This window comes from Strigops habroptila, chromosome 2 (assembly GCF_004027225.2).
Source record: "Strigops habroptila isolate Jane chromosome 2, bStrHab1.2.pri, whole genome shotgun sequence".
In the NCBI taxonomy this organism is placed as follows: Eukaryota; Metazoa; Chordata; class Aves; order Psittaciformes; family Psittacidae; genus Strigops; species Strigops habroptila.
Window position 1 is genome coordinate 63,090,155 of NC_044278.2, and position 24,802 is coordinate 63,114,956.

At 41.1% G+C, this 24,802-nt stretch overlaps 1 protein-coding gene across 1 annotated transcript in view; it reads left to right on the top strand.

The window, feature by feature from the left end:
* The first annotated feature begins 283 nt into the window (after nucleotides 1-283).
* The window catches only part of TUBGCP3 (tubulin gamma complex associated protein 3), a 53,695-nt gene continuing 29,176 nt past the window's right edge, over nucleotides 284-24,802 (top strand). Inside the window, exons 1-5 of the mRNA XM_030477066.1 lie at nucleotides 284-872; nucleotides 12,135-12,242; nucleotides 14,130-14,197; nucleotides 17,685-17,762; nucleotides 18,394-18,611. Of these exons, the coding sequence (XP_030332926.1) occupies nucleotides 797-872; nucleotides 12,135-12,242; nucleotides 14,130-14,197; nucleotides 17,685-17,762; nucleotides 18,394-18,611 (548 nt within the window). The 5' untranslated portion in view covers nucleotides 284-796. The remainder of the gene's footprint in view (nucleotides 873-12,134; nucleotides 12,243-14,129; nucleotides 14,198-17,684; nucleotides 17,763-18,393; nucleotides 18,612-24,802) is intronic.

The window sequence follows — 24,802 nt, forward strand, 5'->3', positions numbered from 1 at the left end:
CCCCATCCCTGGAGCGTCAAAACCTGTGTAGTGACATGGTTTAGTGATGGACTTGACAGTCCCGGGGTAACGGCTGGACTTGATGATCTTGAAGTTCTTTTCCAACCTCGTTGATTCTATGATTCATATTACTATGTGTGGAAAAGCTACCAACGTGCCTGGACTCCCCAAGGCTGTGAGTCACACCAAGTGCAGCCACCCCGCTTGTTCTTCTCTGAAGAGGAATGAGTGAGCCTGATTTCCCCGGGTTTTTGAGAGATGCTAAAATGCTGTTGCAGAATGGGAATTTTCTATTTAATTTCGGGAATTCGGGGAACATTTCCGGCTACGGTTGGCGCGCACTGCAGGCCTTGCAGCAGTGGCGTAGGCCCGATCGCCGCTCAGGGCAGCCGGGCCTCCCCGCGCCCTGCGTGCCCTCTGCGCGGGTGTGCCGGTCTCGGCGGCAGCCCAGAGCCCGCACGGGGCTGCGGCGGGAACGGCTGCGTGTCGCCTGCCCCGGAACCCCCGGCCGAGGGCGGCGGCGGCGCGGCGGAGCGTGTTCCCAGCGGCGCGCTCCGACGCCGCCCGGCGCGCAGGGGCATTGTGGGTGCCCGGCTGCCGCCGCTGCGGCTTTCGGCGGGTTCTGTTAAAATGGCGCCCTGAGGCGGCGGTGGCCGGCGCTGCCGGGTCCTTGCGCTGCTTCGCGGGAGGGGTGGGGGGGCGCGCTTCCTCTCCTCCCTTCCGCTGTCATCCCGCCGCGCCTCCGGCTCTGCCGCCCGCTCCCCCGTTACACACACCTCCTGCCTCTCGGGCGGCGATGGCGACTCCGGACCAAAAATCCCCCAACGTTTTGCTGCAGAACCTCTGCTGCCGCATCCTGGGCAAAAGCGAAGGTAACGGCTCTCTCCCGCCATTCCCTCCGCCGGCAGCCCACAGAGCCGGGTGGGTGGGTGGAGGACGGATACGGCGAGGAGGGTGTGCGAGCCCGGCGGGGCGAGGGGATGCTGGTCATACCGAGCGAAGCGGTGCCGGCCCCGCCGGACCTGACCGGCCGCCAAGGGCGTCCCCCTCGCCCCCTCAGTTGTCGCCTGGCCCGGCGCGGCGGGGCTCGCGGCGGCGGGGCTGGCAGCCCGGGCGATGCGCCCCGGGCCTCCGGGCGGCTCTGCTGTCCGCGGGGTGCCAGCGGCCGCCGGAGCGGGAGGTGCGGGCGGCTGGGGAGCGCCGTGGCGGCCCATGCGCGGCCCCCTGCCGCGGACCGCATCGCTGGGTGGTGACGGCGCTCCTGCCCTGTGGGGAACACGGCACCGCTCCCGCGGGGCTTGGGGCAAAAGGTGGCTCCTGTACACGTTCAGGAACCTTCGCCTTCCTCTGCTGTCTGCTCCAGTCGAGGCATTGACATCCCCATGGTCCTCCACAGGTCGTCTGCGTCTTGGTGCTGCCGTGATTCTCTGGCCAGGGAGCGAATCTCTTGCCTGTTTGCATAAGTTTCTATCTGTTGCAATCAAGGCAAAGACTTTTTAGTAAGCAGTCAAAGGGTGGAAAGAAAGAGGTACATCTGCTAAGTCTCCTTTTTAAGTTGCTCTGTTTATAAGCATTGCTCGTAGACAATTTCACAGAATCATAGAATCAACCAGGTTGGAAAAGACCTTTAAGATCATCAAGCCCAACCGTTCCCCAGCACTGCCAAGGCCACCACTAAACCATGTCATTAAGAGCCTCGTCGTGCATGGTTTGGGAACACTTCCAGGGTTAGTGGCTCCACCACTTCCGTGGGCAGCCTGTTCCAATGCTTGACCACCCTTTGGGGGAGAAATTGTTCCTAATCTCCAGTCTAAACCTCCCCTGGCGCAGCTTGAGGCTGTTTCCTCTTGTCCTGTCACTTGTTCCTTGGGAGCAGAGACCAGCCACCTTCTGGCTCCATCCTCCTGTCAGGTAGTTGTAGCCATATCCATAGCTTTTGTTGTATCTATTTTATTGTATCTATTTCTTCCCTATGAATAGTGTCTGAAAAGTCTTTTATGTGTTCTTTTCTCTATCCATGCTACTATTCTGACAAGTCACTCCTGTTACCTTTAGGTATTTCCATGATAGCAGCTAATAATTTTAAGTATTGACCTGTTGCAAAGAATTGGGTTCGAATTGACTAAAACGTGGCCTATATGTGAGTTACTGCTATCTTAGAAGTCTAGAAAATGAGTGGCAAGGTGAAAATATATACTTGTTGTCTTTCGCTCTCAAATTTTGTTTCCATCTACTGGAGGCAGTATCTCATAGACTCATGCACCATCCATGTCTCTAAATGGCACAGGTATGGGTATAGTGGATGAAGTACTTGATGGGTAAGGAACTGGCTGGGTAAGGAACTGGCTGGGTGGCCACATCCAAGGAGTTGCAGTCAATGTCTCAATGTCAAAATTGAGATCAGTAACAGGTGGCGACTCTCAGGTGTCAGTATGATGCTGATCAATATCTTTATTAATGACATAGTCTGATTGAGTGCACCCTCAGCAGGTTTGCAGATGACACCAAGCTGAGCAACGCAGCTGCTGTTCTTGAGGGAAGAGATGCCATCCAGTGGTACTTTGACAGGCTCGAGAGGTGGGCCTGTGTGAACCTCATCAAGTTCAACAAGGACAAGTGCAAGGTCCTGCCTGGGACTGGGGGAATCCCCAATATCAATATAGACTGGGGGATGAATGGATTGAGAGTAGCTTTGTAGAGAAGGACTTGGAGGTGTTGGTGGATGGAAAGCTGGACATGAGCTAGGAATGTTCGCTTGCAGCCTTAGAAAGCCAATTGTATCCTGACCTCCATAAAAAGAAGTGTGCCCATCAGGTCAAGGCACGTGATTCTCCCCATCTACTCTGTTCAGGTGACACCCCAGCTGGAGTACTGCATTCATCTTTGGGGCCCGCGACACAAGAGCGATGTGGACCTGCTCAGGCAAGTCCAGTGGAGGGTCATGGAAATTGTCAGAGGGCTGGAACACCTCTCCTATGAAGAAAGACTTAGAGAATTGGGGTTGTTCAGCCTGAGAAGGAGAAGGCTTGTTGAAGAGACCTTTTTGTGGCTTTTCAGTACTTAAAGAGAGGTTAGAAGAATGGCAGACTTTTTACTAGGGCCTGAAGTGACAGGACAGGGGGCAATGGTTTTGAACAGAAAAAAGGTATATTTAGGTTGGACATAAGGAAAAATTTTTTTATGGTGAGGGTGGTGAGTCACTGGAACAGGTTGCAGATAAGTTGTGGATGCCCCATCCCTGGGAGGTTGGGTTGAACAGGGCTTTGAGCAACCTGATCTAGTGAAAGATGCCCCTGCCCTTGGCAGGAGAGTTGAACTAGGTGGTCTTCCAAACCAAACCATTTTGTGATTCTGTGATTCATCTGAGAAGCTTCGAAGAGTTGGTAAGAAGTTGGAATCTCTTTGTCTTCCCTGAAGTGTTGAGTGGGACTCCTTCACAGAAGCATTCTGTTGATGGGTTGAACTCAGTGATGTTACGGGTCTTTTCCAACCTAAATGATTCTATGATCAACAGCTGTTGATTGCTATGTTTTGTTTTCCAAAATCCTTTCCCTCTCCATTGCATGTCTAAGTCTTCTGCAAGGCCATAGATTTCCCATTTCCAGAATTGTCAATCTATAAAAATTCTGTGACAGGAACTCCTGTTGTGAGATTTTATCAGGATGTGGTGTTTCTCTTCCCCTATCTCCCCCAAATCAGCGGTAGCTTCTAAACTGTTTAATACCTCTTGTGTTTTTATGTAACCACACATTTCTTCTAGCAACCGGTTTAACTGTATATTAAAGGATATTTTACATTAGCCTACAGTTCTAAGGTGCTATTATAGCTCTGTTTTTGATGCTGTTTCTTGCTTTTAACATCCCTTGAAAACTTTTCTAATACAGTTGGTATATGTTCTTACCTAAGAGCACTTCAAACTTTTTGCTACCAGAAATCTGAAATTACTGTGCTAGTTCTGCCTCCAAAAAGAAGGAAAAATTAAAAAAAAAAAAAAGAGTTGACTTGCTTTATTGAAGTAGTGGAGGTCTCTGTGAAGACATTATTTCTATATTGCCTAATCTTCTTTTCTTTGAGACTCTCTTAGATTTGAAAGGGGCTGCAATCTAAACTCAATCTAAGTTTGCTTCTAGGTATTGAGCATCTTGTTTATGTCTGTGATACTTATAAAAGTTAAACAGAGCATGAGAATAGAAACAGAAACCTCTGCGATTATCAATCAAGGTATGAGTATTGAGGAGAGGTGGCTCACTTCTACTGGCTTTGGATCTAGCCTTTTTTTTGGAGCCATAGTTTTTATACATCTGTCTCTTCTGACTGGAGTGAGTTTATTTTCAAGCAATACGTGTGAAAACATGCAAGCAAACTCTGATTTTCATTATTTTTTAAAATAAATGTTGAACCTTTTCCTGTGTGCTGGGATGCTACTAATGTGGCTAGAATCTCTTGTGCGTGTGACTAATGGAAGGGAAATTTTGCCCCAAATCATGGTAAGCTGTAGTCCACTACATCTGTTCACTTGTGGGTTATCTTAGAACTTCCCTGAAGTAACAAACTTTGAAAACAAAGACAACTCCAAAACACATAGTGGGGGTTGTCTGCCACATTTACCATCACACACATGTTTTTATGCATATGACAGGTAGGAAGCCCATCCTTACCCTGCTCTGTATTCCTGTGTTACAGTCAGAGGGTATTTGTGTGTGGTTAGTGGTCTACGTGCAGCTTCTCCCCTCCTTGTGTACTGATGAAGTTAGACTGCTTTGTATATACATGTTCTCTTTTTTCAAGCAAACTTTACAAGTATCAGTTTAGTCTTTGGTAAGTAATTTATGATGTTTAGTTACTTCTACAGAGTTTAGGGGAAAAAGCTTAGATACTTGAGACATCTTGAAATTTAGTAGAGAAATTTCTAGGAAAAATTTGTAACAAGAAGCTGAAGCTAGGTGCAAAGAGCCATCTTTAACCATTTGTGTAGTTAGCCTGCTGTGAATGTCTTGAAATCCCAGCTTTTGATGCCTTCCTGGAATGAGTGCTCTAGTAGAATACAGTTGGGTGAAGTGTAATGGGCAACTAATAGAAAGGAGTTGTGATTTGATGATCTAATGGTTCTTCCTGCCTGCACATTCACTGAATTTGCGCTTCAGAATGTTTGTTCTACTTAGCCATGTTCCTTCTCAGCACTTTATTATGTTTGTGAGGAAGCTATGGCTTCAGAAGGAGCTGAAGGATTCTGTTTATGTAATGTCTGTATCATAATAGTGCACTTAGAGCTGATGTGGTTTGAGTGGTCTTAATGCTGCATCCATGTCTGCATTCTTCAATCCCATGCCTGAACTCCTCTGTAAACCCAGCAGACAGCAGGCTCCATCAAGGATTCTTTCGTTTCTGCCTGTGATGGCCTTAGAAGGCCTTCCAACAATGTAAATATTGTTAAAGATTTATGTTGAAGTGAATTTGTGCTATGATTGAATGTGGCTGCAGAGGCTCCCAGTGGTGGAGCTACCTCTCTATATTACTCCTTTTCTGAGACCGTACACTAAGTAGATGGCTTGTTTTTTTTCCAGAATCAGTCAGCTGCACAGGTTTAGTTACTGGGTTTTTTTGCTAGCAGCTGTGCCTCTGAGAAATTCGTTACAGGGTCTGCTGAGCTACGTGGAAGAACTCTATTTAAAATAATAATAAAATCTATCTCAATATTCCCCTCCCCCCCCCCCCCATTTTTTTGGTAGAACTAAGGAGTGAAAGCTCTCTGCTCCTGTTCTTTAGCCAGTTCTCGACTAAGGGCTTACAGGTAATTTCCAGTGGTGCCCACTGCAGTTAGTTGGGCTTCTCTGCACTCTGTGGTTGGAGCCCTTGATGACTTCTTTCTTTCTTCCACAAGTCTTCACAGTGTCTACGAACTAGTGTACTAGTCTCATATTATCAATCTTTCCGTGTTTATTCAGGCTATCCACCTCACTTTTACGTTAATACCTGATCTTGCAGAGTGCTTGCATGCCTGTGCAGTAGTTTCAATGATTTTAATTTTCTTTTTCCTTATTTGTAGACTCCAGCAGTTTACAGGGTTGTGTGCCTCTCTTTGTGAATTTAATCCTTCTGACAAAAAGCTTCTTGTTCTTAGCTGAGTGGAAGAAGAGATAGTGGAAAGGGTTTGCTAGTCTTTGAGGGCTTTCAAGAATTCAAGTGATTACTGAAAGATAAACTTTCTTTACACTTGTCCTGTAGTTTAGAAATTATGCTTACAAACAAATTAACCAAATGTTTTCTTTCCAGGAAAGAAGGTTTCTCACAATCATAACACATTAATGTTTGGAAACACAATTTCAATTGCCACTTAGGATTTCAGGGGTATTATTACTTTCCTCTGGAAACTTCTATAGACCTTTCTATAGACCTATAGCCAATGGCATTAAAAGAAATATATAATACTGTAAAGTGAATTTCAGTTCACTTAAAATTATAGGTGAAGCTAGAGGTTGCTTTTTAGTAAATGACTTGCTGAATTTCAGCACTTCCTCTCAAATACTGGCTTCTTGGAAGTATATTGGCCAATTGTCTTTCTCTTTAACTTTTTCTTTAGACGTGATCTTTTGTCCTGTTTCTCCTTGCTTTCTCTAAAACCAAATTCTTCGTGTGCATTGCTTCTATATTTTTTGCGTGTGATACACTTGCACCTTTAAAATGCCGTTATCTGCCTTTTCAAGTAGTTGAGTTTTAACATTGTGTTGTTTGTAGGAAAGTTTGAATGGCTGGGTGGAGTATAGATCTTTGAATTATTGATAGATTGCTCTGCTCAAATGAGAGGGGTTTGAAAAGTTGTTTGTTTGTTTTGTTTAGGTTTGTTTTAGTGATTGACACGTGCGATTTCTTTGTTCAGCTCTATGGCTGCTTTCCAGTATCATCAATTCTGTATGTATGTGTGTATTACTTAAGGGATATAGTTTGAGGAGGAGTGACTGCTTCTATCTGCATTCACTGTTCTCATCACACCTCTGGAAAACACCTTAAGATGTGTGGTTTTCTGCCCTTTAGCCTGCAGACAGCTTCATCAGTTTCATGCGTCAGATATATTGAGCTTGCTGTTGCTTAATAGAGTCATGCTATAATCACTTTTTGATGAAGATATACACATATGTAGATAGCTGTGTATTTTAAGCCCTTCTGCTGTCATAGTGGTTGTTCTTTGAGCAGAGAAGCAATTAAGTATATCTATTAGTAATAAACTATGTGAATCTTTATTTTACTGACAGATATCTGTATTAAGTTATGTTTAATCACTTTAGCTACTGAAGTTGTTTTACAGACTCTTAAGAAATAATCTGCTGAAGAAACTCCCACGGCAGGGAGTTCTGTTTATAAAAGAGAAGCTGGACTTGAGATGAATAAAACATGAAAATCTGAATAAAATATGAAACCAGTCTTGCTACAAAGCTGTTGAATTGCCAGTGCAAATCTGTATGTATAAAGAGCAGATAACTTTGTTCCATATTGTTAGTAGTGTAACAGGTTTAATAATCAGGATGGGTTTTTTTTTGTTTGTTTTTTAATGGAATTGTAGTCTTTCAGCTAGAGATCTAATGCTCCATCCCTGGCGGTGTTCAAGGCCAGGCTGGACAGAGCTTTGGGTGACATGGTCTAGTGTGAGGTGTCTTGCCTATGGCAGGGGGGTTGGAACTAGATGATCTTAAGGTCATTTCCAACCCTGACCATTCTGTGATTCTGTCTGTGTGACTTGTTAGGGCAGTATGGAAATGGCTATAGTAAATTTCTGTGCTTTAACTAGTCTTGCTACGATTGGTGTTGAAATGGAAGGTTTTATGTATCTTAAAATTTCCCCATTACAGGAAAAACCGCTGCTACTTACCATTAATAATGTATCTGTTGTGGTTTTTTATTAGATTAAGGACTTATGTTTAAATATTCAAGGTTTCTGTCCAGAAACTTTCACATGTGTTTCTTTGTCTCTAAATCTTGCCATCACTGTTCCCTTATACTACAGACTAGAAGCACAGGTAGGTTTTTAAAAGCTGTAGTGTCAGAGGCAGGCAAATTGGAAAACACACAAATGGCAAAGTCTGTGATTTTCTTCTGTTATTTTGAGGTAAATCCCTATTCCAACATCACCAACCAAAAAAAATCCCACCCAAACTTGTGGCTGTCTTTCTGAGTCAGTTCTTCTGGAGAAATGAAATTCCAGAGAGTCTCTAGAGGCTTTGTACACATCTTTGCTGGATTTTGTAATTATCTCATCAGGGGACTAAAGGCAATAAACCCACTTGACTTCTCATTGTTTGGATCTTGATTCATGTGAATTTAATCTAAACCCTGTTGTGGTTTCACCCAGTAGGCAGCTAAACGCCATACCACCGTTTCCTTGGTCCTCATCCTCCTGCCCAGTGGGATGGGGGAGAGAATTGGGAGAGGGAAAAAAGAGTATGGTTTGAGATAAAGACAGTTTAATAGAACAGAAAAGGAAGGGAAAATAATAATAATAGTGATAAAAGAATTACAATATACAAAACAAGTGATACACAGTGCAATTGCTCACCACCTGCTGACCAATGACAGCCAGTCCCTGAGCAGCAGCCCTCAGCCACCTTTCTTAGTTTATATGCTGAGCATGATGCCGCATGGTCTGGGATTTCCCTCTGGTCAGTTGGGGTCAGCTGTCCCAGATGTGTCCCCTCCCAACTTCTTTGCACCCCCAGCCTGCTCACTAGCGGGGTGAGAGGCAGAAAAGGCCTTGACTCTCTGTAAGCACTGCTCAGCAGTAACTAAAACACCTTTGTGTTATCAACATTATTATCATCGTAAGTCCAAAATACAGCATTGTACCAGCTACTAGGAAGAAAATGAACTCCATCCCATCCAAAACAAGGGCAACTCCCAAAACCGCAGGAACAACAGAGAGGAAACGTTACTCTTGAATCTTTTTGAAATACTGATAGGAAACAGTTTGCTCAGAAACCACAGAGTTTTTAAAAAAGCTAAAAAGCAGTAAATACAGCATTGCTTACATGGAAAATCGTGCACTATCACTTAGTGTAAATAAACAAAATGTAATGCTCTGATTTTTAATGATGATCACAGTATAAATCATGGCATATACTGAAAAGTTAGCAGAAGCACCTGAATGAATAATACTCAATTGTCCAGAGAGCAGCATTGTTTTTTCTTACTCCAACTATATATTTTCTTATTCAACACTCATTAAGATAAACATACTGTGATAAACTGCAAGATCCTAAATGTGTAGCAAACAAGTCCATTCAGTAAAGCTAAATATGTCTTTATTTCCTGTAGATTTATATTGCAGGTTTTCAGTAAACCCCCTGCATTCCTGAGCTGCAGTACTGCCAGCTTGTACTTTAATTCCCTGTAGTTCTCGTCAGAAATGCCTCTTCCCTCATTCTCCAGGTCTCTGTTCCTTTGTGTTCACTGCTCTGGGCAGGAGGCAGTACCTGGTATCGCTAAATCTGTGCAGGCAGACAAGAGGGGATACTTAACCACTGAGCTTTACAGCGATCTGTTCCCCAGGAGAGTTGTTTGAGGTGTTTGTTCTACCAGTCCCCAGTGTTTATGAAACCTGTTTTGCTTGACATCCCCGAGACCTCTATGAAATTTGTTTAAGAAAATCAAACCAAAAAAGTTCAAGGGCAATCCCTAAGGGATAGAGTGGTGCAGGTGGACATAGAAGTTAAATTCAGAACATAATTTTCTTTAGATTATCAGGGTAATGCATCTAATGAGTGAGGAAGAACTGTAGGGGGAAATTCTTGTGGCTTTGTTGTTGTTGGGTCTGTGTGTTTGTTGTTTTGAACTTTTTTAAGACAACATCTATTTATGTTTTTTTTTACTGCTTCCTTCTCTTTTTTTTTCCTATAACTTATATTGGAGTAGTTTACTTGGATCCATTCTCTTTATTATTTAACCTAGATACATGCCGTAACTGATGAAGTACTTTGGTATCAACCCTTGATCCTTCACCTGATTTTGGTTCATCATAGATGCTTGACCTGGAACTTTTAGCAATTTTGGTTTTAATTTGTAGCCCATGTTAAGGCAGAATAACAACATGTCAAAAATCTCTAAGAGTTACTAGAAAAGCCTAGCTCTTGCCTAACTGCCGCTAGGTGCACAGCTGAGGAATTAATAAAAGAAAAAACTTCCATTATTGTTTGGGATTACTTAATGCCAGTATTTGACTTTAATTGGCCTTGCAGAATACTTTCTGAAATCTTGCAGGGTTCTATAATGATGTGCATTATACTTAAGAATTACTCAGAAACACTTTCTCATATTAACTCTTCCCACCTTGTTAATCAGTTCAGTTTACGCTGTCAATAGCTGAACTATTAAATTATTTTATATGTGTATTTTCAAGTCCTTATTGTAAATGAAAGGTTGTTTAGTCTTAACAGTAGAACTATTCTTTCTGGGAGGCATTTAAGTCATGCAGATTTGTGACCTTACGTATACTGGATATTGTCATTTTCTTCTCTGAAAGTGGAATGATACCCTTGCTCCCTTTGTAGGCCAATATTGTCAAATACTGTTAAATATGAATGATTCTGTCTGAGCAGACTTTTTTCCTGATTGCATGAAGTACTGCTTTGTGTGAACTGGTTAATGTTTGCTGGTCTACAGTTGTATTCTAGTAGATTAGGACCAGTGGGTGGCATTTATATCACAAGACAGTAGAAAAATGGGCATTCAAAAAGAATGTAGCACATTCTGATTTCAGATTTCTTCTTTCCATAAATTCCTGGAGATTTTCATGCATTTAATAAATAATTGACTCCTAGTTTCTCCCAGGTGATTTTGTTTTTCAATTGTAAATATTAGTTAGTTTGAGATGATTCAACACTTCAACTATTTCTGCTTCTAGTGGAGCTTTACCTTTACCATTTTTCTGTTCCTTTTGTACATATTTGCCCCGGTCAGCATCCTTGCTTTTTCCTTGGCTGAACCATTGCTGCATTACTCTACCATTTTCTCTGAAAGTTAACTGTTTAACTGGCTGATATAAAGCACAGGAGTCTGATACAATCATTGTATACAAAACAGACTTAATATGCAGAATTGCTTAGATGTTTGTTTTGTTGGTTGTTTGGAGGTTTTTTTGTTTGTTTTTTCTGAAATTGGGAAATGTAAAGATACAAGTAGCTGATACAGCACATTTACACTTACTTTTCTTATGTGCCTTTCCCCTCATTTTATTACAGTTATTCCTATATGAGAGTAGAAATTTACCTGATATTTTCAAAGGGCACTTGACATGTCTTTAGGGTTATCATTTGATTGATTTTTCAGGCCAATAAATGGCAACATGACTATGCTGTAGAGGCATTAATACTAAGCTGGCCTTATCTCAGCGTTACCAGGCTGTTAATCTTCCAGAAAGCAGAGATACTTGCATTAAAACAGTACTGTTCAGCAACAGTATTAAAAATAAGAAAGGAGTAGTGGAGGGAGGTCACTGGTTCGTGATCTCTACATTGGTATCTATGTTATGCACTGGGATATGATGCTGATATGTCTGAGCTAGCTTTGAACCTAAGCAGTGAAACCATGTAAACTGGTTTAAAACCAGACCTAAAAACAACACACAAACTGGTAAAACCACTGTTGTGGATATCTAAGGAAAGATCTGTAGGTACGATAATCCAGTTTGGGTGCCTAGTGAGAGTGTGCCTGGTGAACCTGGCTATGTTGTTCCTGTGTGTGAGCTGAATTGTGACTTTTTTTCCAATTCCTGCAGCATTTCAGTCTGTGGGGATGAGCAGAGCCAGTTTACGTGTGCTGATACTCTCTAAGAACTGGGTAGACCTAAGTGTCTCTTCTATCCGCACAGAATAGGAAAGGCTTATTCACAACTTTAAGTGCAGTTATTTTGCAGAGTGTATACAGGTGAATGAATTTGACGTATAGCTTTAATAATACACTCGTGGGTAAGCTGGACTTTGCTGCTCTCTGGTTAAAAGTATGTTTAAGGATTATAGCATAATATTATCTGATGTAAGCATTTATGCTAGATTCAGCCATAGCAATGTAATCTCATGTCTAACTTTTTAATAATTTAATAGAACATTAACCCTCTGCTTAACTGAGAGATTTTTCCTTTTTTCTTTCAGCTGATGCAGCCCAACAGTTTCAGTATGCAGTGAGAGTTATAGGAAGCAACTTTGCTCCCACTGTTGAGCGGGATGAATTTCTTGTGGCAGAGAAAATCAAGAAAGAACGTAAGTGCATCTTTGTTTCTTTCTTAGACATAGGAATGGAAGTTCTTCAAGAAGTTAATCTGATCAGTTTATTCCTCTGAAAATGGGACAACTCTGCCTCACAGATAGCTATGTGATCTGTTATTAATGCTCACTCCCTGAAAATCTCATTATGGAAATTCCATTAATTCCCAGTGAGTATTCCTGATTGGCTATTTGTATTCACAGCTCAGATTTTTCCGAATGCTCAGCTTAGACTTCCCTTGCTGCAATTTACTTTGTATCTTAGCCACCATGAAAATAAAGAACAATTAATATCGCGTTCCTTTCCCTTTAATAATATTCAGAAATTATGAATTCATAGTTCTTTTTAGAAGACTGATATTTTACTGATGTGCACTTTAGAAACACTACACTTTGGCACAATTAACTTCAAGAGCACCTGTGTGAAACCTGCTGAATGAGCATCCTGGAAATTGATGGAATTGTTTGTGACGTATCTGATATTTCTTGCCTTTAGTTTCTCTACAAGTTTTCTGCAACCACCTTCTCAAACCAAAACATTAGACCCTGTCAGTGTAAGTTACATTGCAGTTACGTACCATTGTATTCTATGCTGCTCTGCGTTGTGTTGCACTGTGTGAATCCAATGGCGATGTGATGCATTCTTCTTGAAAAGCTGAATAGCCAAATACTGCTTTCAGCAGATTATCTGCTCTACAGTAGAATGTCCAATATTTGGAGTATGCTAATTAAATTAAAGCTTCATATTTGAGCTTTGAACGTTCAGTCAGGGAGGCAGAATTAGGATAACTGAAGTCAATGGTTCTAACTGTTTTGAAGTACATGTGTATTTTTCAGTAATGCAGAGCTTCCATGACTTGCTGATAAGCAAATAAGCCCATCAGAATTTCTCCTGATGCAACTCCAAAACACCAGAATCTACAGTGTACACTTTCTGCATGAGCTTCTACATGCTTTGGCTAGTACTAGACGGCACAGCATATATTCTTTGGCCCTGTTGCGAGGAGTTCTGAAGAAGGCTATCTCCGTCATCTTCCTTCTCCCCAACTTCAGTTTGTAGGCTGATGTTAGTAGTCATGTAACAAGTGGCTGGATATATCATTCTAATTTTATAATTATTTTGGAGTTCATGTGCAGGAATTTGGCAAATACGTGCCACATATTTGGCAAAGTGTTCTTAGCAGTGGCTTTTGACTCTAATTAACACTTCTAATGTTTAGCAGCATTTCTTTTATTATTAAGGTTTCTTCAGATGTTTTTATTTTATCTTTTTTTTTTTTTTTTAAACATGGTTCTGATGTAATGAGGCTATTCTGAAGACATCTTAAAGCTTGAAGGTGTTTTTCCTCTGAGCAAAGACTTCTGTTACGTAACTGGCAGTGATTGAGACTGTTATTTTTCTTAACATATAAAAGTTGTGTGGCCTTGGAATTCTGCTTGACTTTGAGCAAGTGGCGCTACTACTTTTGTTTCTTGCTTTTATTGCTTAAAACAGGAACAATTACACTTAGTTTTGTGAAGGGCATGATGGCATTCTTTAACCTCTTTAAGCAGATTCTTATCTGCTTTTGGTTGAGTTTTAGTTCCCTAAGCCTACAGAACGGCAGACTAGAGTTTTAAAGGGCACTTATTTAGAAAGTGTGTATTTTGGTTGCTCTGAGAAAAACAGGTACTTGTGTTGCATCACTTCTGGTTTAAGAATTTTTAGGGCTGGAATGCAGATAACATGAAAACAGGCAAAACCGTAGGAGTAAACAGAGTGAAACAATTAAGCATCATTAAGCTTTCTTGGGTATGTTTTCCAATTTGCCATAAATATATAATTTCAGACATGACTATAATACTTCTTTCAAATTTTTAATTTGTATTTCTTTTTTGTAATAGTTGTGCGACAAAGAAGGGAAGCAGATGCTGCTTTGTTTTCAGAACTCTACAGAAAGCTCGGTTCACAGGTAGTGTAATAAATGTATATAAAGTAAAGAAACTGAAAGCACACGCATGCATCCTTCTCGTAGAGTTGTTATAGAGTTGTTATGGAGAGTGTTTGGGTCTTTAACAATATTTTTACTGTGAGGATGGTTGAATACTGGAACAGGTTGCCCAGGATTGCTGTGGAGTCTTCATCCTTGGAGACAGTCAAAACCTGACTGGACGCAGTCTTGGGCAACCTGCTGTAGAAAATCCTGTTTTGAGCAGAGGAGTTGAACAAGATCATCTTCAGAGGTGCTTTCCAACCTCAACCATTTTGTAATTTGTTTGAAAAAGTTTACTTGTTTGGTTTTGGTTTTGGGTTTTTTTGTGGGGTGGTGTTTGTGTGTGTGTGGTTTTTTGGTTTTGGGTTTTTTTGTTTTTAATTTACTATGAGCTGTTTGTTATTAATTAGAAATAAGTTTGGAAGAGAATAAAGAACATATTTTTAGTTTGTGTCCAGTTACACAAAGGGGCACTTCATATGAAGGACAGAACTCTGGAAAAATAGAAGTGTTCATTTTATGTGTAAAACTGATGAATTTTCTTGTAGTCATTTATTTTACAGCAATGCCTTGCAAGTATATTGATTTTATTAGTCTAGGTTCAAATATTCCTCTTGCTTCTGAATTCTTAAGTATTCCAAGTCCTTAATGTTGAAGGTTAAGGGTTTGCTGACCTTGATGGTTCTGCTAACACCTGTGTTAGTCAAACAATACTGCATGTTGATATTCTGACAAAAGTTGTTAGTATATAGAAAGCCTACGATTCAGGAAGGTGGATCAAGTGAAGGGGAAAAGATGTGAGGGAAATTTAGCTGAGGTAGGTGAAAAATGACTGCTGCTAATCTGTTTTGGATTCTTCATAAAATTGAGTATTTAGCAAGGTAGAATTTATGGTGGGCAGTAATAAGGTAAGATTCCCAGTTGTCCCGTGTACATACCTGATTTTTGACAACAAAAATTAGTTAATGTAAAAGATGATGTTAAGTATATAACAGAAAATCTGTCCTTATTTGCTCTCTGTATTTAGGAGAAATGGTTTTCTCTGTTCTGTTTTTTATTCCATAATTTATGTATAGATCATGGCTGAGTTTTACAGGATAATACTAAGATTTTAAGATCGCAAGAAGGTGATTCTGTGGAGAGTATGACCAGTTAGAACTAGTCAGAAGTTCTGTGCCTCATCTGTACTTAACTTACCCATTAGCTTGTTAGTGCTTGGAGCTAAAGTCACTCTCTAACTCTTCCTGTTTTCATTATCCTGTATGTTTGTGTATTATTTGCATTGGTTTGTATAAGTGAAGCAAGTGTCACTGGTTTCCAGACACCTGTTCCGATGACCTCAGTCATTGATTTCAGCCTCTTGTATGTATTACACTGATCTTGCTCATTTAATACAGATTTTCTACAGCGTGTTTCTGTAGCTTGTGTAAGTATCACCAGACTGTTGCATTTAGCAAGCAATGCACCTGCAGAGTATGACGGGTGTAAACTTTGAAACAAAATGCGTTGTCTGTGTTATCAGTTTGGTTATTCTTCTGAATGTAAATCAAGCATACATCAGCTATCTGTTCATATTTTGCTGTCTCCTTAAATGCTTGAGGTTCTTCTAACCTCTGCTGGTTTTGTTTTCATTTTGGTTTTTTTTGTTTTTGTTTTCCTCTGCTAGCATCTTGTGTACATGAAATGCTATCATCTGAATACTGTGTTCTTTAAAATTCTCTATTTCACTCTACCAATTACTATTTAATCTGCTCTTAAGTTTATTTCTAATGGTGGACAATCATTTCTTTTCCTCATGAGCTTAAGGAAGGGCATAGAAGGAATATGTGTCTTCAGAATCAATGAGGCTTTTTCTTTATCCAGCAATTCTCTTGAAAGCAGCTAGGAGAAAGAAAAAAGCTTGTGTGAATCTGTTTTAACTTTGTTTCATCCATTACTCTCAAGAGAAAAGGAGGTCAGTGCTTATTTTAGTGGGAGCTTGCCAGTTGAGCAAACCATGCTTCTTGAGGCGCTTAGACTTATTCTATCGTGGCCAGTAGAAGCAGCAGTAATGTTGCTGTTCCTTCTTCACTAGCTGTTAATGAGTTGCTGGATTAGTTATTTGTAACAGATGCAACACCTCTGCTTCTTGCTTCTTGTTGAGATCAAAGCAGGAGTTACTAGACTTCTGCTCGACATAATAATATAGAATGTCTCCTTCTACTCTTATGTAACAATATAGAGCTTTGGTAGGTTTGGTTAGTGGGCTCTGTCTCGAAGAAAGAAATGTTCTGTGGCCAAAAAGTCATATACTATGTAACATATACATATAAAATGTGTAATCTGCAGAGACACAGGAAAAATAGAATAAGGTGAGAATGAAAATGTGTTTTTAAAAAAGAGAATTTCAAAGTGACCTTGCAAGTGCTTTTTGCAAGACTGATAGCACTGAGCTGCACTGCTTCATGAGGGATAGAATCTTTGTTGAATCTTGGTATGACTAAAGTTTCCTTTATATTTGACATTGCTTAGTATTCAGACCTAGCCTGATCAGCATTGTGAGGGAACTTGTATGAATTTTTTGACTTACTCCAATATGTAATGTCCATTACGAGGTTCTATGTCGCCGATCAATTCAGGTGCAAGTGTTAGTGTTACAGAAGTACAGAGTAAAATATCTAGAAACATATGCATATCTTAACATAAAACATACTAATATTTGCCATAACTCTTTTCTTCAGAGCATTCTCTTTGTAGCTTGAGCTTTAGCATTGTTCTGTCTTCTGCTGGTAAGCTTTCTGCTGAGATCTAAAGCTGCTGAGAGTGTTGGTCTGACAGTCTGTAGGTATCTATTTGTTTGCTTAAAGACTATTGCATATTTCTCAACTTTCATGTTAACAGTGTTTCTGTCTTAAGCTGTGAAAATGTTGGTAGCTCTCTTCAAGTTTATTTATCACTTATATTTATTACCATTTAAAATAATAGAAATTGAAACCCTCAAACTTTTAAAGCCTCCCTGTAAAGGAGAGTGAAGGGGAAGGTCTCCACTGACAGACAGACGTTTCTGTGCTTAAAATTGTACCAGGAGTTTTCCTTCTTCACCTTTAGACTAGCATCCACATCTGAGATGTTTTAAATGCTGAGAGTGTGTGGGAATGCTGATAAAACCTTAACTCTGTATAAACCTCTTTCTTAGTAGGCATAAATTAGTAGCTTAGTAGCTATGAATTTCAAATTGAGTGTACTTGCTGATCTTGGAGCAGGTGAGAGTTCATTGAACACAGTGGAGAAAATTCATGAAATTAGGAATATAGAGGCTGCACTGCACATTCCGTTTACTCAGGAACATGGCTCCGAGTTAGTCTTTTTTGTCTGGCAAGTCTATATACATACATGTTAGTGGGTTGGATAATAAAAATTAAAAAAATCCCAAACATTATTATTCAGAATTAAACCAAACTTATTTCTGTTCATCTTTTTTTCTAAGGGCATTTTGAAAAACAAATGGTCAATACTCTACCTCCTGCTTAGCCTTAGTGAAGATCCACGTAAGCAGTCTAACAAGGTAGGTGAAGAAAGCTTTGTTGCTTCTGCGAAACAGTAAATATGTGTCACTTATTTTAGATGTCATTAAGAATCACTATCCAGAATTAACCAACACTTCAGCTTGTGGTCATGGTGTCTGTCTGTGAGGCTGAAAGGGAAAACACTCTTGAAAAAACTATCTGCAATTTTTCTGTGCATTTTTTTTATGCTAAGTGAATGTAAAAATATGAGCTGCCCAACATTCGTAGCTGATGTTGTGACTCTATTAGATGGATGAGGTTTTTATGTTTGCTTTCTGCACGGTGGTGTAACGTCTGCTCACATGCTAATGAGTTTGAAATGGAGTAGGGAGAGCAAAATTCCTCCTTTGGTTGCAGCTCTTCTAGCACCGAAGTGCTTTTTGCAGCTATTGCTAATGACAACTTGTAGGCAGAAATAAGCTATATTGCTAGAAGTACTTTTGCTCACTGTAAGAAACTTGCTTTTTTTTCCACATTATAATTGTAACAAATTTTTCTCTGCATAAGCATGGTCTTCGGTTACTTTTTACATTCTTGAATATTACACTCCTGTTAACTGAAGGCATGACTTAAAGCAACTCAAATCTTTTATCTTTTTATTCTTCCCTTTTCAAATCCTTTCCTTCCCAGGTATCAAGTTATGCCACGCTTTTTGCTCAAGCATTGCCACGGGATGCTCACTCAACCCCTTATTACTATGCCAGGCCTCAAAGCCTTCCATTGAATTACCAAGACCGCAGTGCTCAGTCTGCCCAGAGTTCCTGCAGCATGGGGAGCAGTGGGATCAGCAGCATCGGCCTGTATGCTCTGAATGGGCCAACGCCAACTCCACAATCACTCCTTCCAGGGTAAATTAAACTGTTTTACCTTACAAATAGGTTTGGAGAAGATGAGAGATGATCTCTTTTTCATGGTTTTTTGGTTTTGCCTTCCCCCTTCCCCCATTAATATGCTATTGAAAATTCCACTGTAGGTGTATTGAAACTGAATTCCTTACCTGAATGGTTCTGAATATCAGGTGCTCTCATATGACCATATGAAGTAAATGGCTGGCCAAGTGTATCCGTTCTAAAACGTAATCATATCTGCTGAACAGCTGATATTTTATTGCATTCACTTATTTAGATTCTAGTGCAACATCCTTTTCCAAGGAATTTCTCAGTTCTCTGAAACCCTTTAAAACAGTCTATCTCTCTTCTGTAAACACATTGGATTTAGAGTCCTCATTCAAGTTCCATTTACAAGGCGTTCCTCAGCCAGTGTCAAATTAGTAGACTTAATATTCTCCGTTTTTGAATGGGTGGCCTTTCTTACGTGGTCTGACTTTCTTTTAAGCATGTTAACAGCAGGTTGAGCAGTCTTGCATCTTGAGTGGATAGGGGTTTTTTGAGGTTTTTTTTTTTTTTTTTAATGAGTAAAAAAATTGTACAAGAGTTGATTTTAAAAGAATTACCTACTAGTAAAAAAATATCCTAAACCACATTCTGTTCAGCAGTGGTCTGGTCATGCCAAAGTGAATCTACATTTGGAGCTGAAACGTTCAAATACCAAATAGTTCAGATTTTTGATACGTAAAAGCTGGCCATTTTAAGCCAAGAGATGACTACGTGAGTATTGACCTTGTTAAATGAGCTAATACAAAGTAATGAGCTCAAAATCCGAGCCCTTCTTGTGCCATTGGATATCGTGTTGTATTACCCCTACAGCTGTACAAAGCCTGACAGAGGTGCGCTGCACAGACTCTATGGTGGGAAAATGAACTATCGTTCGTAGTCTGTAGGAGGGAGTGGTTCAACAGTGATTCTGTACTATGGGCCTGGAACATTGCCTCATAAAGATTGAGCATGGAAAAATGAACAGAATATTATGAAACTTGTGAAAGTAAGGATTGTACTTATTTGCATAGCTGTTTCAGCCTTGAATGAAGAAATCTGGAAATAAAGCCTTCATCCAAAAGTGATGGGGACATCACTTTTCAAGAAACTGTAGTTAATGTCAGAAAGACATACAAGAACATAATAAAAGGGAAAAAAAATAAAAATCTTAAGGGATGCAGAAATCACAGAATGGTTTGGGTTGGAAAGGACCTTTAGATCATCTAGTTCCAACCCCCTGCCATGGGCAGGGACATGAGCAAAGCTTAATTATTTTGTCCTAATAGAAGCTTCATTGGTTATTATTTGACCCAATTTCTAATATAAGACTAATTTATGGCAACTTTTCTTAATTTCTTGCTTATAATTAGAGATTCCCATCTTTTAATTTTCCTTCCCACTCCCAACAGTCACAAAACAAACACAAAATCAGAATAGATGCATTTTCAGAAAGTACAACAGCTTTATTTTGAGTTGAAGATACTTTTTCTTTTTTTTAATATACTATATTTGTCATGATTTATTGAATCATATTATGGAAATAATAACAAGTGCTGACACAGCTGGATTTTGTTGTTATTAATATGCTTTACAATACAAATACTTATTGGATGTTGTCAGTGCTAGGTTTGTGTGGTGTATCTTAGATACATGACTAGAGGTTACCTTTAAACTCAGAATAATAGGGGAGGACTATGCCCCCCAGCTGAGTGAGGAGCTGGTAGACCAGATTAGTAAGCAAAAAGTACAGGATGATATGGTCAAGAGAAACCTTGAAACTGACAGAGCAGGGCAGAAGTGGGTCCACCCAAGTACGTGCACATAAATGAGGAATGGGGAGAGGACAGCCTTATGGGGGAAGTTCTCATACCTTTTCTGGAACATCAGCACAACTTTGTTGGAGTACCTACACACTAACATATGCCAGCATGGGGAACAGACAGGAGGACTTAAGAGATATGTGTGGACTATGAGAGCTGTGGTCTCACTGGGGTCACAAATACATGATGGAATAGTTCGTACCACTGGAATGTGGCAGAAGGTGGATACAGGCTCTTTGGGAAGGACAGACTAGGATGGCAAGGAGAAGAAACTGCTGTTTACAGGAGAGAGCAGCAGAAATACATGGAGTTTTGCCTGGGGGCTAATGAACCTTCTGTGATGAGATGACTGACTTGGTGGATTAGGGGAAAGCAGTAAATGTATTTCAACTTTAGTAGGACTTCTGACACTGTCTATATTGACATATCCTTATTTACAGACTTAATAAAATATGAACTAAATAAGTTGACACTGAGGTGGATTGAAAACTGACTGACCTGGTCTCAAAACTGTTATGGTCAGTGACACAAAGTCCAGTTGGAGCCTGGTCACTAAGGGTATAGCCCAGGGGCTGGATCCTTCATCCTGCTTGATGGCATAAAGTGCACCCTCAGCAACTTTGCAGATGATAACAAAACTGGGAGGAGTGGTTGATAAAGACAGTAACTCAGCTGTTGCTCAAAGGGACCTCAGTAGGCTCCAGAAATGGGCTGACAGGAGCCTTCTGAAGTTCCAAAGGAGTCCTTCACCTGGGGAGAAATAACTCCATGCACCAGTACATGCTGGGGGCTGACTGGTTGCAAAACAGCTTTGCAGAAAGGGCCCTGGGCTTCCTGGTGGATAACAAGTTGAAGATGAGTGTGGCAAAGGTGGCAAACACCTCCTGGGCTGCATTAGGAGGAGCATTGCCAGGCGGTTGAGGGAATTAAACCTTCCTCTTTGCTCAGTACTGGTAAGGACATGGCTGAAATGCTGGGTCCAAAAAAGACATGGTACATTTTTACGGTACAAAAAAAGACATGGACAAACTGGGGAGAGTGTGGTGAAGGAACCTCATAACTAATTGAGGAGTTGAAGCATCTGATATATGAGGGGAGGCTGCGAGAGCCGGAACTGTTCAGCCTGGAGAGGAAAAGGCTTGGGGGATCTTATCCGTGTGATTATATCTGACCAGGGGAGTAGAGAAGTCTGAGCCAGACTTTTTCTCAGTATTGCCCCAGGGGAGGACAAGAGGTAATTTTAAAAACTTACAAGGCTGGATTCACACTTAAAATGTAAGGGAAAAAACTTCTTTTGCAGTGAGGTGGGGGGGGGGCAGAGGGATGTTGTGGAACCTCTCCAGGGAGGTTGTGTAGTCTCCATAATTGAAAATATTCAAAACATGACTGCACAATGCTCCTGCTTTGAGCAGGAGGGCTGGAGGAAGTGATCTCCAGAGGCCCCTTGCAACCTCAACCATTATATAATCTGGATGCAGTGTAGTAATGTGTATCAGTGAGGTTGTTTCATATATCTGCTTATCACAGAATCATAGAATGGTTTGGGTTGGAAGGGACTTTGAAGATCATCTAGTGCCAGTTCCCCTGCCATGGGCAGGGACACCCTTTGCTTGGACCAGGTTCCTCAGAGCCCCATCCAGCCTGGCCTTGAACACTTCGAGGGATGGGGTAACCTGTTCCAGTGCCTTACCACTCTCACAGTAATGAACTTCATCCATACATCTGATTTAAATCTATCCTCTTTCACTTTAAAGCCATTCCCCCTTGTCCTGTCACTGCATGCCCTTTCAAAATGTCCCTCTCCAGATTTCTTGTAGACCCCTTTACGTACTGGAAGGCTGCTCTAAGGTCTCCCCAACAAGCCCAACTCTTGGCCAGTCTCCATAGGAGAGGTGGTCATGCCCTCAGAGCATCTTCACGGCCTACTCTGGACTCACTCCAGCAGGTCCGTGTCCCTCTTGTGCTGAGGACCCCAGAGCTGGACACAGTACTGCAGGTGGGGTCTCAGGAGACCAGAGCAGAGGGGGAGAACACCTCCTTTGATGTGCTGATCACGCGTCTTTTGATGTAACCCAGCATACGGTTGGCTTCCTGGGCTGTGAGCGCACACTGCTGGCTCATGTTGAGCATCTTGTCAACAAACCCAACAAAGTCCTTCTACTTAGGGCTGCTCTGACTCACTTCTCTGCCCAGCCTGTGCTTGTGCTTGAGATTGCCCTGGCCCAGCTGTAGGACCTTGCACTGGGCCTTGAACTTCATGAGGTTGGCATGGGCCCACCTCTCAAGCATGTCAACGTCCCTCTGGATGGCATCCTTTCCCTCCAGTGTACCAACCAAACCACACAGCTTGCTGTTGTTGGCAAACTTGCTAAGGGTGCATTCAATCCCAATGTCCATGTTGCTGACAAAGTTGTTCCACAGTGCCAGTTCGAATACTGACTGTTGAGGAATGCCATTCATCACTGGCCTCTATTTGGACATTGATCTGTTGACGGTAACTCTTTGAGTGTGACCATCCAGCCAATTCCTTATCCAGCGAGTGGTCCATCTGTCAAATCCATGTCTCTACAGTTTAGAGACAGAGATACCGTGCAGAACGGTGTCACATGCTTTGGTCAAGTCCAGCCAGATGACAGTTGCTTTTCCCTTATTCACCAGTGCTGTAGTCCTGTTGTAGAAAGCCACCAAATTTGTCAGGCATGATTTGTCCTTAGTGAAGCCATGTTGGCTGTCACCAATCACCTCATTATTTTCCATGTGCCTTAGCATAGTTTCCAGGTGGATCCGCTCCATGATCTTGCCTTTACGAGGCTGCCACAACTTCTCAGATATGATGGATAATGTCTTAGTGATTCTATGATTCTGTGATATGAGGATTCTGTAAAAGGAGGATGGCAGAGCTGTTATCAATACCTGTATTCAAACCTCACTTCAGCTCCAGTTCTAAGAATAGATCAGTAAATGCACAGTGAAAACTTCAATCAAGGCAGTAGTAGTGTTTGTGTGAAAAGCAAAGAAAATGCTGGGGGCAGTTTTCAGAAAGGGTTGGACTGTTGGACCTTTTTGTCACACCGGTCTTTCAGACCGAGCTGTCTGCAGGACCTGCCTCATACAGGTTGTGTCGCTATCGGCAGGCAGTGTGGATGAGTGAGAGCAAGCCTCCGTAAAGTAATTAGTGTTGAGGACCTGATGTTCTCAAGGTGCACATTTCAGAGTGGGTTTTATTTTGGAGGGGTCTCTTCAGGCTAGCTGTCTACCAATAATGCTTGCTTAAACATACTAGCAGAGCCTACCTTGTTCCTGATATATTCTTGGTCTCACCTGTTCAGACTGTTGCATTTTTATAGCAATTTCACTGCTTTCTCTTTAGTCCTGTAGCCTGTGAGCTGGGCAACACAAATTAGATCTTTCTGTGAGCATCATTCTTCCTGAACTTCTCTTTATACATGCTTCCATTTGTTTCTAGAGTACATTCTTCTTGAAGGATAACAGCCTAAATTCACTATTGTACTCTAGTAGAGGCATTGCAAATGCTAAGCATAACAGAGACAGATGCTGTGTCTTGCAGGCTGTGTTCTTGCTCACTAGCTATAATCATATGATGTGTGACCATCCTGTGAGCTACATGGTGGCAGTTGAGAGACGAAAGGCATTCCTTGGCTTCTTTTACATGGACGTTTGTGTTGCAATCTTGTTCCATTTCTCCCTGCAACTCCTTTCACAGCTTTGTGGAACTAGTGTGCTATTTTTAAAATACGTGTCTATTTCCAAATGTCTACATTCAGTGGGTGGAGGGCAGAGGACTGGTCAGCAGCAAAAATCCCTTGCAAATATTTTCAACTTTATTTTTTACCATCACAATACATAAATAATCAGAAAGTTAACTTCTGGTCTTAAAATTTTTCATGTTTAAGACTTTTTTTTTTTAGAAGAATTTGACGAGAGGAAGGGAAATAAGAGCTTGTCTAGATGTGCTCTCCTTGATCACATCTTCAGGCACTTAATGCAAGCTCTCCTAAACAGCAGAGGAGCAGAAAAGTGAATTTTCCTCTCTTTCTCTGTTTTCCTTTGGCATGTAACTACAGTTTCAAGTAATAACAAAATGTAAATATTTATTTATGTCTGTTGTTACTATAGTTGACTTCCCTTTTAATCCTTTTCAGCATATCTACACAGTTCAGTGTGAACAAAGATAATCTTTGATATGAAATCACATTTGTCAAATCTGTACTTCCTTTTCTACAGTTTTGAGGGTTTTTTTAAAGTGTAGGCTTATAGGAAGCAATAAATCGTTTGCGTATTGTGCACCCTTTTTTAAGGTTCCATTATTGAGAAAAACTCAAA